The following is a 16,534-nucleotide window of genomic DNA, read 5'->3' as shown; positions in this document are numbered from 1 at the left end:
TTTGTTCACCCCTAGTGAGAGAGATTTGGAGAGAAAATAAGAATACTTTTTTATTAAAATGATTCATATATCCTTAACAATCTCAATATTTCTAGCCTACATAAAAGAGAGTCGGTGGGTACCCAATAACCCGGAATTGATTATTGGGTCTACCATTATAGACCATATCATTTTCGAGTCCGATTTGAAGTAGCTATCTTAAAGCCCCGATAAGAATCGAGTCTACTTCGGGTACCTGATTAGTAAATTTATTTATTCATAATAAAATTAGTTGTCTAATTAAAAATTAACAACGAAATATTATAAAGTAAATGTAATTTTTTTTTTCTACGCAAACATTCATTCATTTTACATTTTTAAATAATTTCAACAACAAATTAATGGTCCTTAATTTAATTTTCTACAATTTTATTTTTCAAAGTTTGATTTTTTTTTTTTTTTTTTGAATTTTAATAATTCATTGTCCATCTTAATTTTCAATTGAGGACTCACAAGTTAAATCTTACATTTATAATTTTTTTTTCTCATTAGAAAATATTATCTATCCTAATAGGTAGCCAATGGTACCTGATAGGAATCGAATATTTGTAGAGCATCTTGTACCCGGAACCGAACATGATAATAACCCGAACCGAAAGTTTATTTAGGTTAGGGTCCGGTTCTGGATAAATGTGAACCGATCCGTTGATACCATCCATTAAACCCTAGCCAGCCTTACAACAAAACCAGAAGTGTGTTCTTCACACCACCGACAATCATCAGACGAACTTGAGTACAAGGTATGTCGATTCAAGTGTTAAATCAAATCCTTCTCGAAAACTAGGGTAAGAAGGAGATTACAATGGCATGTTTGCTTCTCAAATAATCTGTGTTTTCGTCTGTAAGAGCCACTCTTCTTCCTCACAACAAAATGAACCTAAAACCATTCTTCCTTTCCAGACTAACCAAAAGATTCCCCTCATATTCTTCTTCACTCTCCATTTACAGAAACGCAATCCCCATCTCTACTTCCATCCCTCCAACAGACCTCCTCAGCTTATCGTCTCCTCTCAGATTCTCCAAATTCTCAAAACCCATATCTTTCTCCACTACTTCTCTTCACTCTCTCCAACAAACCGAACCCCACATCGACCCAAACTCGAGCCGTGACGAACCCGATTCGGATAACGGACCCATGACCGAGTTCTTGTCTAGATTCACATGGATAATGCGTGGGAAACTCTCTGAAGCTTACCCGGATTGTGACAAACAGACCATCAATGGAATGCTTTTGATCATTATTGATAAAGTTGTATCAGTACTTGAAAAAGGTGAACTTGAAGAGATGCTTGGCGAAGTGGAGAGCACTCCATCCCAAGATTTTAGTCAAGATTTGTGGAAAACTGTTTGGGAGGTTAGTAATTCGGTATTGGATGATATGAAGAAGGCAAAGAAGAAAGAGAAAATGAAAATATTTCTTCATTCGGAGGAAGTTAAAGAGATGTGTCGATTTTCGAGCGAAGCGGGTATTCGAGGAGATATGTTGAGGAATTTTAGGTTTAAATGGGCGAAAGAGAAAATGGAAGAAAGTGAATTTTATCATAGTTTGGAGTGTCTTCGTGAAGAAGATCATGTCGAGGAGAAAGAAAAGGAAGGAGGAGAAGAAGTTGAGAATGTTGGCTCAAATGTTGTTGTGGAAGAGAAACCGAAGGTTGTTTCAATTCCACAGCGACGAGGGAAGATAAAGTATAAGATTTATGGTCTTGATTTATCAGATCCGAAGTGGGCTGAAGTGGCAGATAGAGTTTATGAAGCAGAAAAGCTTATTGTACCCGAAGAACCCAAGCTGATTACTGGCAAATGTAAGTTGGTTACTGCCAAGATTCTTGATTTGACGGTGGAGGATGAAATATCTTCACTTTTGGCTGAATGGGTAGAACTTTTACAGCCAAGTAGGATAGATTGGCTTGCGTTGCTTGACAGGTTGAGAGAAGGCAATGTGGGTTTATATTTCAAGGTTAGTTAACTTTCTCATTGATGTTTAATTTTTATGGAATTTGTCTTGAAAAACATGTTATTAATATGATGGGGTTCTATCTAATTTTTGGTTTTTTAGTTTTGGTTCTAACATAGAACAATGATATTTAATAAGGTATAATTTCTAGGCTGTAAATCTATGATGGGTAAGTTTAGTGGTGGACTTGTAATTAAAGAGAGCTTTACTATGTCTTCTTCTTTATGAGAAATACATAATTAGTTTAAGTTTTAGGTAAGTTGTGCCTGGAAGGGATTTATGTTTCAGAGCATATAATCTGTTAAATTTGAATTTTTTTTTTATAAGCAAAACTTCATTAATAAAAGCGAGGTCAGCCGAGATGACCAACCAAGCGAGAACCAATACAAAAGAACCTACTCAATAGCAATACGACAAACCCTATAAGGTTATAGGTTGTAGATTCGTACATGGTAAATATTAAGTTGTTTATTGCTATTAACTTTGCATCGTATGAATAAAAAAACATTGTTTGAGTAGGTAAAGATATATTGTTATGTTTACATGAAGTTATATTACTATTATTATCTATCTAAAGTATGGTACAATGACACATTTCCAATTGATTCTGTGATTGAGTTAATCGGTGAATATATTTTTTTTTGATAAGTTAAAATTTCATTGGGAAGGTGACGAGAAGTCCCAAAATAACAAAACTTATCAAAAAGAGGGAAAAACAAAGAAAACCCACAAAAGCTGCCACTAATCTCCCAAGTTACAATCGAGATCCCATCGAACAACAAAATCTTCAAAGAAATGCCCTTAAACTCTTGTGAAACCTTTCGTCAATGGAATCGTAACCCCAACACCTTAAACTTGAGCTCTTCAAGAGGTGACTCATTTACTTCAAAATTCCGCTTATTCCTTTCCTTCCATAGACCCCAACAAATGGAAAATGGCAATACGTTCCACAATATTTGCTTTGAATGACGAAAAGAGAACCCCCAAAACAGCCACAAGTCAAAAAGATCCTGAGTTGTGTGTGGTAAACAACCTTCCATACCGAAAAGCCTGAGGTAATGGGCCCACAACAAATTTGCTCTTTCACAGTGTGAAGATGTGGTCAATCGTTTCTAAATTTCTCATAAACAAAACACAACAATTTGGCGTTTGGAAACCTCTTTTAATGAGTTGATCCATAGTGGTTACCCAAGAATGTTTGCCACGCAAAAATCAAAATTTTGGGAGGAACCTTTGTACCTCAAATTGTGGAAGCAAGGAAAAGGGAAGTCGAATTCGGCATTTCAGCCATATACATTGAGTGTACGGTAAAACCCATTTCTCTTGTACCATCCTATAACCTACGATCATCTTGCTCACAAAATGTAATACCCGCATCAACTATCTCCAAAAGACGCTCCTCACTAGTCAATTCCCAATCATTGAAGTCCCTCCTAAAATCAAAGTTCCACGCTCTCTTCAAACTGTCTCCTACCAAGAATGAGTCAATGGTCATCCACTTTTTACTCGACACCACAAAAAGATATGGAAAATTTTCTTTTAATGAAATGTCTCCACACCCCCTATCTTCCCAAAATTGAACTTTGTTACCCTTCCCCATCTTAAACCTCACCTTCTTACGAAAAGAAGGTAAGCAACGTGAGATGCTCTTCCAAACCCCACACCCATATACCCCTTCAGCTTCTTTTGTTTCCCATCCCAACTCCTTCAACCCAAATTTGTCTACCACTACCTCCCTCCACAAGCTACGTTCCTCTTCACCAAATCTCCACAACCACTTTGATAAAAGAGCAGAGTTCATTGCCGCAAAGTTTCTGAGTCCCAAATCCCCTCTAGTTTTCGGTAAACAAATCTTTCTCCAACTCACCATGTGGTACTTTCTTTTGTCCTCCTTATAATGTCAAAAGAAATCCTTACAAATCTTATTCATTTTGACTTCTACACTACGATGAATAGAGAACAAAGACAAGAAATAGTTGGGGATGCTAGCAACTATACTCTTAATTAGTGTCAATTTTCCCCTTTAGATAAATACCTGGCTTTCTATCCCTTCAATGTTCTGTCCATCCACTCCAAAACTGGCTCCTAAATCTCTTAGCTTCTAGAATTTACACCAAGTGGTAAACCGAGATGGATAATAGGCAAAGAACCCGATTTGAACCCAACTGATGCCACCAACACGTCAACCCCTTGAGCCACACAAACCCCCAACATCTTGCTCTTGTTAATATTAACAGGGAAGCTGGACACTACTTCAAAACACCCAAGAATGCTATTAAGAAACCTCAATTGCGTCGTTGAAAAGTCTAGAAGAATAAGATTATCATCCGTGAATTGGAGATGAGATATGAGATGCTCCTGACTGCCTGCTCTAAACCCTGACAAACTACCATTCTTAATTGCTTTTGATATCATTGGACAAAGAGTTTCCATAACAAGCAAAAACAAGTAGTGAATTGAATAATTCGGTTTGTTAATATATTGGTACCTTTTTAGGGATACATTTTTTTAGAGAATCCCTAACATCTCAATTGGTGTTAGCCTATTTATGATAAATATACTTGTAGAATCAAGGAAACGAGAGAGAGAACATAGTCACAAAATTTGAATAGAGATATATGCTTGTATTTTTATTAAGAGGCCAAACAATATAAAAGGCACAACCAGCACAATACAGACACAAAAAAAAAACGTAGACAACACTTATAGACAACCAAGACAATTATAGTCGAAATATGGAACACTGACACTTACCGGAGACTTATTTTTTATTATAGTCCAACAATATTGGTTCACACTCAACGCTCTTCAGTTGTTTCCTATGCTCTGGCCTCTGAGTCTTCTGTAATTACCCTCCCATTTCATTGGCATCACTTCCTTTGGGATTATCAATTACAACGTCTTGAATTTGGCGATAACAGATCGTCCATATTGTAACAATAGTCACAATGGCTCTTGCAAAAGATCCGGTGGTCCACTTTGCTCCTTCCACAGAAAAATGAAAGTTTTCATCAACTTTCGTGTGGTCTTACCATGGCAATTGTGGTTTGTTAAATTGACATCGAGAAGGTTTATGATCATGTAAATTAGAACTTCTTGTGGTATGTTATGAGCCATATGGATTCTGGGATAAATGGATCGAGTGGATAAGTCAATGTGTTTCTATGGCCTCCTCTATCTTGGTGAATGGGTGTCTGAACTACTAATGTGACAGTTTGAACAAGTGCCTCTAGTCTAGAACAACAAACAATCAAAAGAACACCCAAGGGACATTATGTCTTCACTAAGATGAGCCTTATTTACAAGCTTTGTTCTCTTCAAAACCTGAAAAATTGGTTCTTTTATGTTGGGTTGCATGACAACTAATAATAGTTTGACCCTTAATTGCATGAAAGGCCATGTGTCTTGGTTCATGGTGAGTCAAATGTAGGCTGCTCCACACATCGTTGTGTATAAAATTCCAAGTAGTTCTCATAATAATTTGGATCAAAAGTATCATCTTCATCATTAATGAGCTCCACAACATCGTCATCATCAGCTTTGTCCCGTCTTTCCACCTGACAATATTGAGGAAGACTTTGGAAGCTCTTCAAACTCTTGAGAGAAATCATAGATTTCTCTGCTCAGCAGTCTAAGAAGGTTTTTCAATCAATGGGTAAAACTTTAAAATTTACTTAGTAGTTGACATGATAGGGACAAATGGTTGTGAAGGAGTAGAAGTGGGTGGTTTTGTAGTATAGTTTGCTCGGAATAAATGATGAATTAGATGACAACAACATGAGTTCCAATATTGGTGATTGGTTATGTGTCGTGTTAGCAACATGATATGTGTCATTAAATAACAATGGAATGGCTTTTCCTTTTCATGCCATGTATGTCTTTAATCGAAGAAAATGGATGCAAAGTAACGTGACACATAATCTTAGAAATAGGATAGAATGAGAAAGAAGGCTTCTTGTGGAATTACATTTCACTTGAGAAATCCTTTTGCTTTTACGATGGGAGCATTTTTTATGAGGACATTACGGGCATACCTTTTAGAGTGTTCCAGAGGAGGAAAAGACACTCAGATTCATTGTGGATGGACGGAATATGGGTATGAAGTTTATGGACAAACACTGTTGGATCTTTCTCATTGGTCATCATATTTCATGTTTTTATTTAGTTTATGTTTATCAGAGTCTATTTTAGTGTTTAAGATGAGTATTTGATGTTATTTTCATGTTTTATTAGCATATGGTGTTAGTATAGGTGTTTAGGGATAATTTGATAATGATTTTTTAATGAGTTTTCATAGGCTGAAAATTCAAGAGAAATAAAATTACGGGATTGGGATATAGATGGTATTTCTGCTTTTATTTTATTTAAGTTGTTTATGTTTTATTTACAACCATTGGATCTTATTATATTATGTAGATGGTAGAGATTAGATTTTGAGTTTAGAGAACATTATAAGTACATGTTTATTGCTGTACTTTTCTCTAATGATGAATAAAATCGAGGTTGGAGCTATGATATTCTCATTAATGGTGTGGTGTGGGGCCATTTTGGAGTGAGTCTAAGGTAACATTCATTTTCTCTATCAATTTGTCTTTCGAGGTAGGTATTTACTGTTTTGTTAACATCTTTCACACTTTTTCTCTTAAATTTCTGTTTTAAACCTCTAAAACATCTACAAACCCTAGCCAATCCATTCTATAACCCAAATCCCTATCGAAAATTCCTTCATCCGTTGAAACCTATCCCTAGTACCCATAAAAACCCGACCTAACCCTTCCCTACTCGAACCGTATCTTTCCAAACCACCAAAAACTCTAATAATCTTCTGTTTTTTTAACTTACAACTTTTCCAAACCTTGTTAACTTGTTACCCAACAAATAAACACTACTTATTTGGCTATTGTTTTGCATTGAAATTGAGCCTAGAAATCCATTTTGACTATCTAATTGAATCCATAGGTTAGAGGAAGACTTGCCTTCTATTGGAACCTATTGTTAGTACTTGAATAGCTATTACTGTGGGATTGTAACAAGCTTTAGGACTGTTTTGATTATCTCTTGGCCTCTTTCATATCCATGAATGTATGAGCTCATGATTTATATTTGCATTGCTTATGTTAATTCAGTCCGATCTTAGATTTATCTTCCTAGGGTAACATTCACGGTCTTGCATCAATTTTGATTTCTTTCTTGTCAATAACATTTACAATTATAAAAAGTAAACTTTTTCCCTTATCAAAGCCAAATTGATCTCTTCATCTTCCTTAACTACAATGTCCCTTTCCAATTAAGAAGGCAGGGATATTTTACCCTCCCTCCCAAAGAAGGCCTTTTAGATCTGCTAAAGTTTTTCTGGTTAAGTTATCTGAATTTTGTTCAGAGATAAGAAATATGCCTGGAAAGTATTTAGAGTGGATTTGCATAGTATGATTCTTCCTCCTAAGGAAATATATCTTTGGTTCCATACATGGTGGATATGATTAGTGTGACTCTTCCTCCCAAGGAGATTTGTTTTTTTTTTTTTCACCATGTTAATAACTACTTTTCAAATTTCTCTCCAACCGGTTGCAAAACTCAGCTTGCCTCGTGATGGTAGCCAAGGTCAAGATGATGGTGGAAGTTCAAATCTTTTTTTTTTTTCCATCAGGGTTATAAATTAGCTGTATCTGTATTATTTCTTTATCAAGGTTATATATTAGCTAAGATCAGAACTACAGCTTTGGGTAAAATCTTTCTACCGGCTATATCTCTGCTGACTTGAACCACAATTCGGACATTTGGTTCAGTTTATAGCCCATTTAGCTCTAGAATGCGCTGCACCCTTTAGCACTTATGTATGCATTATACTTACAGATTTCATTTTCCAAAATTCACCTTAAAGCCCCTAAAATAGAGTACATTTAATTTGTTTATAGATGCTTAGATATGCTAATATAAGCAAAAACACACATGGTAAGGTAGTAAACACATCACAATTGTACATTGCTTCATTATTTGTAAATATTAAATTTCATTTTCATTTTTTCGAAAAAAAAAGATAGCATAGGTATATTGCATTGCTGTAAGTTACTAAATTCGTTCCTGCTAGACCAAACCATGAACTGGAATTTAGTGAACCAATTTGCGGTGCGTTTTGTTTTGGGTTCATGCAATACAGTGAACCACATTCCAACATAGTTGTGAACCATCATTGTGGTTTGCTGTTTTTTTATTGGGTTTTGCAAATTCAATTTAACATTCAGGCGAGAACCAAAATGTGAAAATACAATGTACTTGCATGAGAAATTTGATTACATCTCAACACAAGAATCATCGTCAATGGAAAATTATTCTATTCTTTCCTTCATTTTACTAGTCACCACCAAATGACCATTTACTCTTTTTTTTGTATGCTTTATAGAATATGAATACTTGATGATAGAAAAAACTAAAGAGACTTCCTATTACTAAAAAATCTTTACTGAACTTAACAATAAAGGAGAAAAAATTAGAGGATAAGTAATTGAAGGCTCTATTCAACATGTAGAGACCCTTCACTAACTGCTTTCATGTGTTTACAAAAATGTTTCTAAAATATTGAAATGGTGGGTTCCTAAGAGCTATAATAGTTTCCTGATGCGATCTAGGATATATTGAGTATACAGATAGACTTAGAAATAAATATTCCTCCTGTTTTAGCAAGCTGTAACATAATTAGAAGCAAAAATCCTTAGAGACATCTATGATGTGCTTGAACTGTCCCACCTTTAGACCTCTAGCAAGATTGCATAAAATTGCTAGATTAGCATCTCCATCCAACACACTGGCTTTATGAACCCTATCACTCCCCCTCAAGTTGGAGAGTGGCAGCAGAAGAACTCCCAGTTTGGATCTTAACGAGGTAAAGTGATTCCGTAGTAATTGCTTGGTGAAGGTACTAATTGGCGATAAGATGGAACATATTCAATAATCAATGCACCAGGAGCAACATTTTCACACATGAAGTGATAGTCCATCTCAATGTGTTTTGTCCTTGGATGAGACAGAGGGTTAAGTGACATGTAGCACTGAGATTATCACAAAATAAGATAGGTGGAGAGGACAATATAATGCCAATATCACAAAGTAAAATGGAAATCCAAGTGATCTCTGCAGCTGTGGATGCCATACAACAGTATTCAACTTCAGTACTACTGCGAGCAACTCTATGTTGTTTCTTTGTAGACCAAGAGATACAGTTACTACCGAGAAAAATTACATATCTAGATGTAGAACGTTGAGTATTAGGATACCCCCCCAATCAGCATCAGAAAAACCATAAAGAGATAGGCAACTTTGAGATAGAATACGAAGTCCAAAAAATCCAAGTTGCCTGGATATAGTGAGGAATAACAGCTCTAAAGTTGGCTAAGGTGGGCTCTTGCATATGTTGACAGACCCTGTTTACAACAAAGGCAATGTCAGGTCTAGTCAAGGTGAGGTATTGTGAGGCACTAACAATTCTTTTCTCGAAGGAAGCATCACCCAATTGAGAATTATAAGCATAGTGTCTTTCACTGCAATAGGTATCAAAATGGCCGAACAATCTATCATCTTGGCTTGACTTAATATTTACCTTAGCATACCTTGCTTGAAAAAGAAAGAAGGGGCCAAGTTCCTTAAAAGCAAATTCTGAAGTAAATTTCCCAATAAAGTGGTCAACAAGAATTTTATGATTGAGTAGGAGTAAGATGTCAAATCCAGATTAATGAAGAACAAATAAGGAAGGACTAGTCTTGCTACAAAGGAACCCCAAAAGAAGTAAACATTGGGAGAATCGATCAAACCAAGCTTGTGGTGATAGCTTTTTGTGGAAAATAGACATGCTTTGTAAAAGCTGGATTAATAAAACTTGGGGGTTGTTCCATTTAGACTTCTTATTTAAGATTGTCATGTGAAAATGCAATTGTAACATCTAGTTGCCAGATAGGCCACTGAAGTGTGGTGGAGATAGATCGTACCAAACGGATGGTGGTATGTTTAATGATGGGACTAAAAGTCTCATCAAATTCAATGCCAGGGTTTTGAGTAAGGCCCTTAGCAACTAATTGAGCCTTGAATCTTTCAACCGAACCATCAGATTCGAGTTTGGTTTTAAACACTCAGTTTGAGCCAACAACATTCATATCCACAGATCAAGGAACGAGCAACCATGTCTAATTTTTATGCAAGGGAGACAACTTTTCTTGCATTGCTTGAATGCAATGCTGATTTTTTAAAGAAGTTTTGTGTGTTTTAGGTTCAGAGCTATTACCCTTTTTTGGTCATGTAGGAGAACCAATTCTGCAGCACCTGAGGGATTTTGTTTTTTGCTTCCTTCTTGTCAACATATTGTGGGTGCCCAAGTTTTTTTCTTCCTTTTTTTTGTTTTTTGTTTTTGTTTTTTTTTTTTTTTTTTGGGGGGGGGGGGGGGCAAGGATGTATTTGTGTTTCATCTGTGGCATTATCAATAAGAGGTGATGAAGGGGAAGGGACAATGGGTAAATCAGTTGTGAGTGAACCAGGTAGGCCATTGAAGTCAAAGGTTTCTATTGAAGTCACTCTTTGACAAGGATCAAGACAAGGTGCAATGCTTAGTCGATCTTCTTCATGCGACTAAGTTTTGTGGTTGATCAACATATATAGGAGATCAATCACCCACCTTTGGGCTTGATGAGATTGACGAAGAAGGGTTGAATTCAGTTTGGGAAAAAGTTTCTACAGGGGGCATGCCATCCAATTGATTGATATTGATTGCGCATTTAGTCCCTAGAAAGGGTGTATTATCAACTTGCCTCAGTAGGTGCTTTGTCTTGGATCAGAAGTTGTTGACGGAGAGATATTGGGGACGGTTTGACTAAGCGACTTGTCCATTTTTGGAAAACTTGTAATCTTCCCCTTATGAAGAGGGCTATATCCGAAGTATACACAAGGATGGGAAATAGGTCCTAGCTTGTGGGGTAAATAATTCCTAAGATAGGGGAGGAGCCAAATATCTTTGACTTGGGTAATCAAACTGTCTTCTATATAAACGAAAGTATGGGGATTCAAACTTCAGAACTGATGATTGCAATCTATAATAAAATACTCCGCTGTCATACTTTCTGATACCCTAAACACTGTTTCAACAATGTGCCTATGTTTTCTTCTGATATGACATTCTGTTTTAAGAGTCCCAGGACAAGAAATTTGTTTTTGTATTGCCCATAAATCCAGAAGGTTAATAAAAGGAGAAGAGTTAAACTTACCCTCACCGTTGCATCGAAAATTTTGATTCTTTTGTCAAATTGGTTTTCAATTACCTTTTGAAACTTGATATAACACTAAAAAAAAATCAGATTTAACTTTTAAATGATAATACCACGTGAAACAAGTGCAATCATCCACAAAAATGGCATAGTACCAAAGTTGTTCATTGAATGCAACTGGCGATGGTCCCCACAAGTGACAATGAATTTTCTGTAAAATTGTATTTCCTAGTGAAAAGGGTAAACGACAACTCTTACCCATCTGACAGCTACTGCAAATAGTTGAACTTGTTAACCAGCTACTAACATTAATAGACTTATTTGAATTTAAAACAAAGAGTCTTCTTGGGTTGCTTTTCTATTCGTGTAAGCTGTGTATTGAGTTTAGAGGGGGTATTCTTTGAGGATTTTGTGTTTAGACGGGATTCTTCGTGTAAGGAGTAGGTGCTTTAGTTTTGTTTTCGGTTGGTCATCTTGACCGATCATTGTACTTCATCTCTTCTTTCTTTTTAATGAATTTATACTTATCAAAACAAAAAAAAAAAAAGGGAAAAGAGAGAGGCTTCGGATGCGGGTATCCATATTTCTTCTGGAGCTCTGCCTATTTTGATTGCGGTTAGTGCCTGTTGCACTCCTCATCTAAAGCATAAAGTTTTCCTTTTCTACTGCCTTGACTATTATCTTTTGACTATGTGGATCCTTAATCACAAAATCAGATGATGATAATTCAACATATGCGTTATCCTTTGTAAATTGACTCACTGAGATAATATTTTTTTCTTAATATTAGGAGGCACTAACACATTCTGTAGGTGTAAATTACAATTAGCCGTGGGAAGAGAAGCATGACCCACAAGTTTAATAGGCAAGGATTCTCCATGACCCGCATAAATAACTTTACTACCTGTATAAGGCTCCGGTGTCCACATATATGTTAGGGTTAGTAGAATCATTCAAGTTCACAACAGTTAGAGCTTGAGGCAGATCTTCTGAGTGATATGAGAAATCCCATCGATACCAACACTTGAGAGCAGTATGACCTCCATGACCACAAATTTGGTATTCCACTCCATGATTTGATGGAAGAGCTTTATTATTAGGAGGATGATTTACATTAGTAGGGTGCATCATCATTTGATCATGACATTTAAATTATTGTATGGACTGATATGGAACATTATTATTAATAGTCCTCTGTTGTCCCTGTGAAGGAAGGATGAGCTACTGATTTTGGCCAGATGATGTGTTATTGATGTTCCCTTGCATGAAATTTGATTGAGAGCTGTGCCTAGATACCATGAAAAACCTTTATTGACCTTAGCAATAAAGGAGAAAAACAGAGGAAAGAAATTGATGGCTCTACTCAACATAAATGCTTTTTTTTTTTTTTTTAAATAAAAAAATTATCTGCATGTGTTTACAAAAAACTTTCTAAAATATTGAAATAGTAGGTTCCTAAAAGCTAGAATAGTTTCTTGATGCCCTCTAGGAAATATTGAGTACAATGATAGATTTAGAAATACATATTCCTCCTGTTTAGCTAGCTGTAACAGATTTAAAGCAAAACATCCTTAGAGACATCTTTGTTGTGCTTGAACTATCCCAGCTTTAGACCTCTAGGAGGAATGCATGAAATTGCTAGATTTGCATCCATAAAATCCGTTTGAACCGTATCACTAGTTTTATGAACATTATCAATTACGCCACTGTGCTTTGAGAAATTCTCAAAGACATCTTTCATCTCCCTATAATCTTTAGCTGCTCTTCAGCATAGGATTCGTCATTGAGGAAGAGTTATTTTATTATTTTTGACATTTCCCAGTTGCCACCAAATGAGAATTTGCTTTTTTATTTATTTTTTCCTTTTTAATGTTTTTTATAACACAAGTGCTTGATGATTATAGTTTGGTTAACATGAAATTGATGAAGGCAATTGATTTTAGATTTGAAACATTTTGGACATGCATGTTTTAGTTTCATTTGTTATTTCAATGTGTTATGTATTATGTTTTTGTATATATTCATGGGTTGGGATCGAGGGACAACTATTAGTTACAACTTTTTTTACACCACTACTTGGATGTTGACTAATTTTTCAATGCTTTCTATATATATATATATGTGTGTGTGTGTGTGTGTCGATACTTGAAGTTTGGATCATCATATGTATTTTGTTTTTGTATAACTTAGAATTTTTCAACATTATGTTTCTTGTAACCTTTTTTTTGTCTTGCTAAATTGTTGTTCTTGTAGTATATATATGTTGTTTATGTATGTGTACCAATTCATTTGTGATAATCGCGATTTTCTCCAAGTTTGCCATCTTTCAACTAATCGAAACTGAATTTTGTTCTCGCAGCTAGCTGAATCGGTTCTAAATGAGGAGACTTTCCAAGCAAACATTCGTGACTACTCGAAGCTCATTGATGCACATGCCAAGGAAAACCGGATAGATGATGCCGAGAGAATCTTAAAGAAAATGAGTGAAAAGGGTATCCAACCTGACATACTAACATCCACCATCTTAGTTCACATGTACAGCAAGGCAGGCAATCTCGAGAGTGCAAAAGAAGCATTTGAAAGCCTAAGGAGCCAAGGTTTCCAACCAGACTTGAGGGCTTATAATTCAATGATCACGGCATATGTTAATGCAGGCCAACCCAAGTTAGGTGAATGGTTGATGAGAGAGATGGAGACGAGAGACATCAAACCCACCAAGGAGATGTACATGGCACTATTGAGATCGTTTTCCCAACGTGGTCATGTCGATGGGGCCCAACGGATTGCTAACACAATGCAGTTTGCAGGGTTTCAGCCAAGTTTTGAGTCGTGCACTTTACTTGTTGAGGCCTACGGGCAGGCCGGTGATCCAGATCAAGCCCGAAGTAACTTCGACTACATGATAAATTTTGGTCATAAGCCGGATGACAAGTGCACCGCAAGCATGATTGAAGTTTATGAAAAGAAGAATCTCTTGGACAAGGCTTTGAATCTTCTCTTACAACTTGAGAAGGATGGGTTTGAGCCTGGAGTGGTGACCTATAGTGTCTTGGTGGATTGGTTAGGTAAGTTACAACTAGTCGACGAAGCAGAGGAACTATTGGGGAAGATCGCTGAGAGAGGAGACACTCCTCCTTTCAAGGTTCATGTCAGCCTATGTGATATGTATGCAAGAGCGGCGGATGAGAAGAAGGCACTTCGATCACTTGGAGTCGTGGAGGGTAAGAAGGAGTTATTGGGAGCGGAAGATTTCGAGAGGATAATTAATGGGCTTATATCAGGTGGGCTTATAAAGGATGCTCACAGGGTAAATGAAATGATGGAGGCTCGGGGTTTCTCAGCATCAGAGCCTCTTAAAGTGTCGCTCATGGCATCCCAAGCATTCCATCGCCAGAGATCAAAGAGAAGTTAAAACAAAGTACGATGGTTGGGAAAACTAGGTGAGTAGGCTTGATTGGAGTTGGCATATTCTTTCAAAAAAATCTTGAAGAAATTTGCTACATTTGCGAAAACTAGGTGAGTAGGTGTTTTATTTCTTACTTAACTTGGCTCCAAGGGTTGGTAATCTTAATAACTCACTTAAAATGGAACTTCTTGTGTCAGAAACTCTAGTAGAATTAGTCTGGTTTTGTGATTCCTGAAGTTTTATATTCTAAATAGAATGAGTTAACTGGGTGTTGGTTCTACTTGATGAGTTGAGCATTGGAGTTGAAGCCCAAGCTATAATAATGATAAAGTTTTTTTTTTTTTTTTTTGTGGGGGTGGGGCAAATGAAGCTCTTTTTTTTTTTCTTTCTCCTAGACCTATATTTGGGGTTTAAGATTTTATGAGCCTAATCATACTACTGAAATTGTTTGAACAAGTGTTATAATGTTGAGATTATAATTTGAGCCAAACCTTTGTAATGTTTGAAGAGTGTGTTTTAATATTTATCTGGGGTGTGACAAGTAATTTAAGAAATTTGGGGTGTAATAACTAAAAATTGGTATGCCAATGGCAGCTCTCGTAATATAGTATGTCATAAGTGTATAAAGTATCATCGGCTGTCTGTATCTGAACTTGTTTTCTGGTACACAGAAGGCTTAGGAGCTCTGAAGTATTTCTGTTTCAGTCTATTATGCACGAAGTTCGGATTTATCAGTTGAAGCTGTTCTGTGACAGATTATCTGCGTCCAGGTGTTCTTTGTTTCCATTCATCATGGATGGATCAACATGAACCATGAAACGCTGAGTGGTAATATTATTTATCTTACTGCTGAATTTAATTCAATTATGTAGCTTTCCTATTCACAGTACAGTCTTGAATCATCATCCCATGTTTATGAAACATGAATAATTTTTACCAAAGAAAGTGGAAAATGATTTATCCACTTAGATGGAAAAATTGCATCCCATTTTTACTTATTTTTCCCTTTATTCGCTTCAATGGGTCATGGACATGGTTCATAATGGAATAATTTCCTAATATCAAATCAGGTTACCTGGCTATTGGTTTGATATCTGATACCAATTCATGTTAGTTTGTAAAATCATTTGGAGGCATTAGATCTTGCCTTTCATTAATAGAGAGCTACTATTGCGACACCACCAACTACTCTCTGTAATTCTTTAGTGATTAGTAAATGTTGGTGTGGCAATAGCAACTCTCTTCTAATATCTGTAAGAGTTGAAAAATCGTTTAGAGATGAAAGTGGGGCTTATATGTTTGATATATTTTAGTTATGTTTTCTCTACATTATTATATAAACATATGATATGTACTAGCCGGCTCGGCTGGGCGGGGTGGGACCGGGTTAGCGACCAACTGGCACAATTGACACAACAAAATATCAAATATTAAAAGACAGCTGCTTTTGACACGTCAACTTTTACTTGTTATACTCCAAATAAATTTAAGAAAAAAAAGTCAATGGTTGATAATAAGTAAAAGTTATTTTTATTTTTATTTTTTTTTATCTATTTGCTCGTGCTAGACTTAGGATTTTATATGGGCCTAGTTCTAATTGTAAACAACCGTTGAAGTTGTTTCAATGTGTTATATAAGGTTTTGTAATTCCTAAATAATAACTTAGGATCAAATTTTTGTAATGTTTGAATGGTTCATTTTAATCTCTAATAATTAAGGGTGATAAATAATTTAAGAAATTGGGGGTGGCAATGGGTCAGGTTGGGTCGTGTTTTATGTTGTGTTGTGTTGAGGTAAGGGTATTATGAAAAGTTACCAAGGCCAAATCCTACTCATTTAATAATCGTGTCAAAAATTTAAATTCAAACCCTTCCCATTTATATCAAAAAT

General features: G+C 36.0%; 1 protein-coding gene across 2 annotated transcripts; it reads left to right on the top strand.

The window, feature by feature from the left end:
- Positions 1-713: 713 nt before the first annotated feature.
- NFD5 (pentatricopeptide (PPR) repeat-containing protein) lies at positions 714-15,730 on the top strand. Of its 2 annotated transcripts, XM_086442797.1 has the most exons (3): positions 714-1,996; positions 13,598-14,678; positions 15,316-15,730. In XM_086442797.1, the coding sequence occupies exons 1-2, from the start codon at positions 911-913 to the stop codon at positions 14,648-14,650; spliced, it is 2,139 nt and encodes a 712-aa protein (XP_086298923.1). In that variant the 5' UTR covers positions 714-910; the 3' UTR covers positions 14,651-14,678; positions 15,316-15,730. The 2 variants fall into 2 exon arrangements, with proteins under 2 accessions (XP_086298923.1, XP_086298922.1); XM_086442796.1 differs by lacking the exon at positions 15,316-15,730 and having other exon boundaries at positions 13,598-15,151.
- The last annotated feature ends 804 nt before the right edge of the window (positions 15,731-16,534 follow it).

This window comes from Akebia trifoliata, chromosome 5, assembly GCF_017979445.1.
Source record: "Akebia trifoliata isolate Shusen 1 chromosome 5, ASM1797944v1, whole genome shotgun sequence".
Lineage (NCBI taxonomy): Eukaryota > Viridiplantae > Streptophyta > Magnoliopsida > Ranunculales > Lardizabalaceae > Akebia > Akebia trifoliata.
Note: the sequence above shows the minus strand (reverse complement) of the source record. Positions and strands in the feature narration are given on the sequence as shown.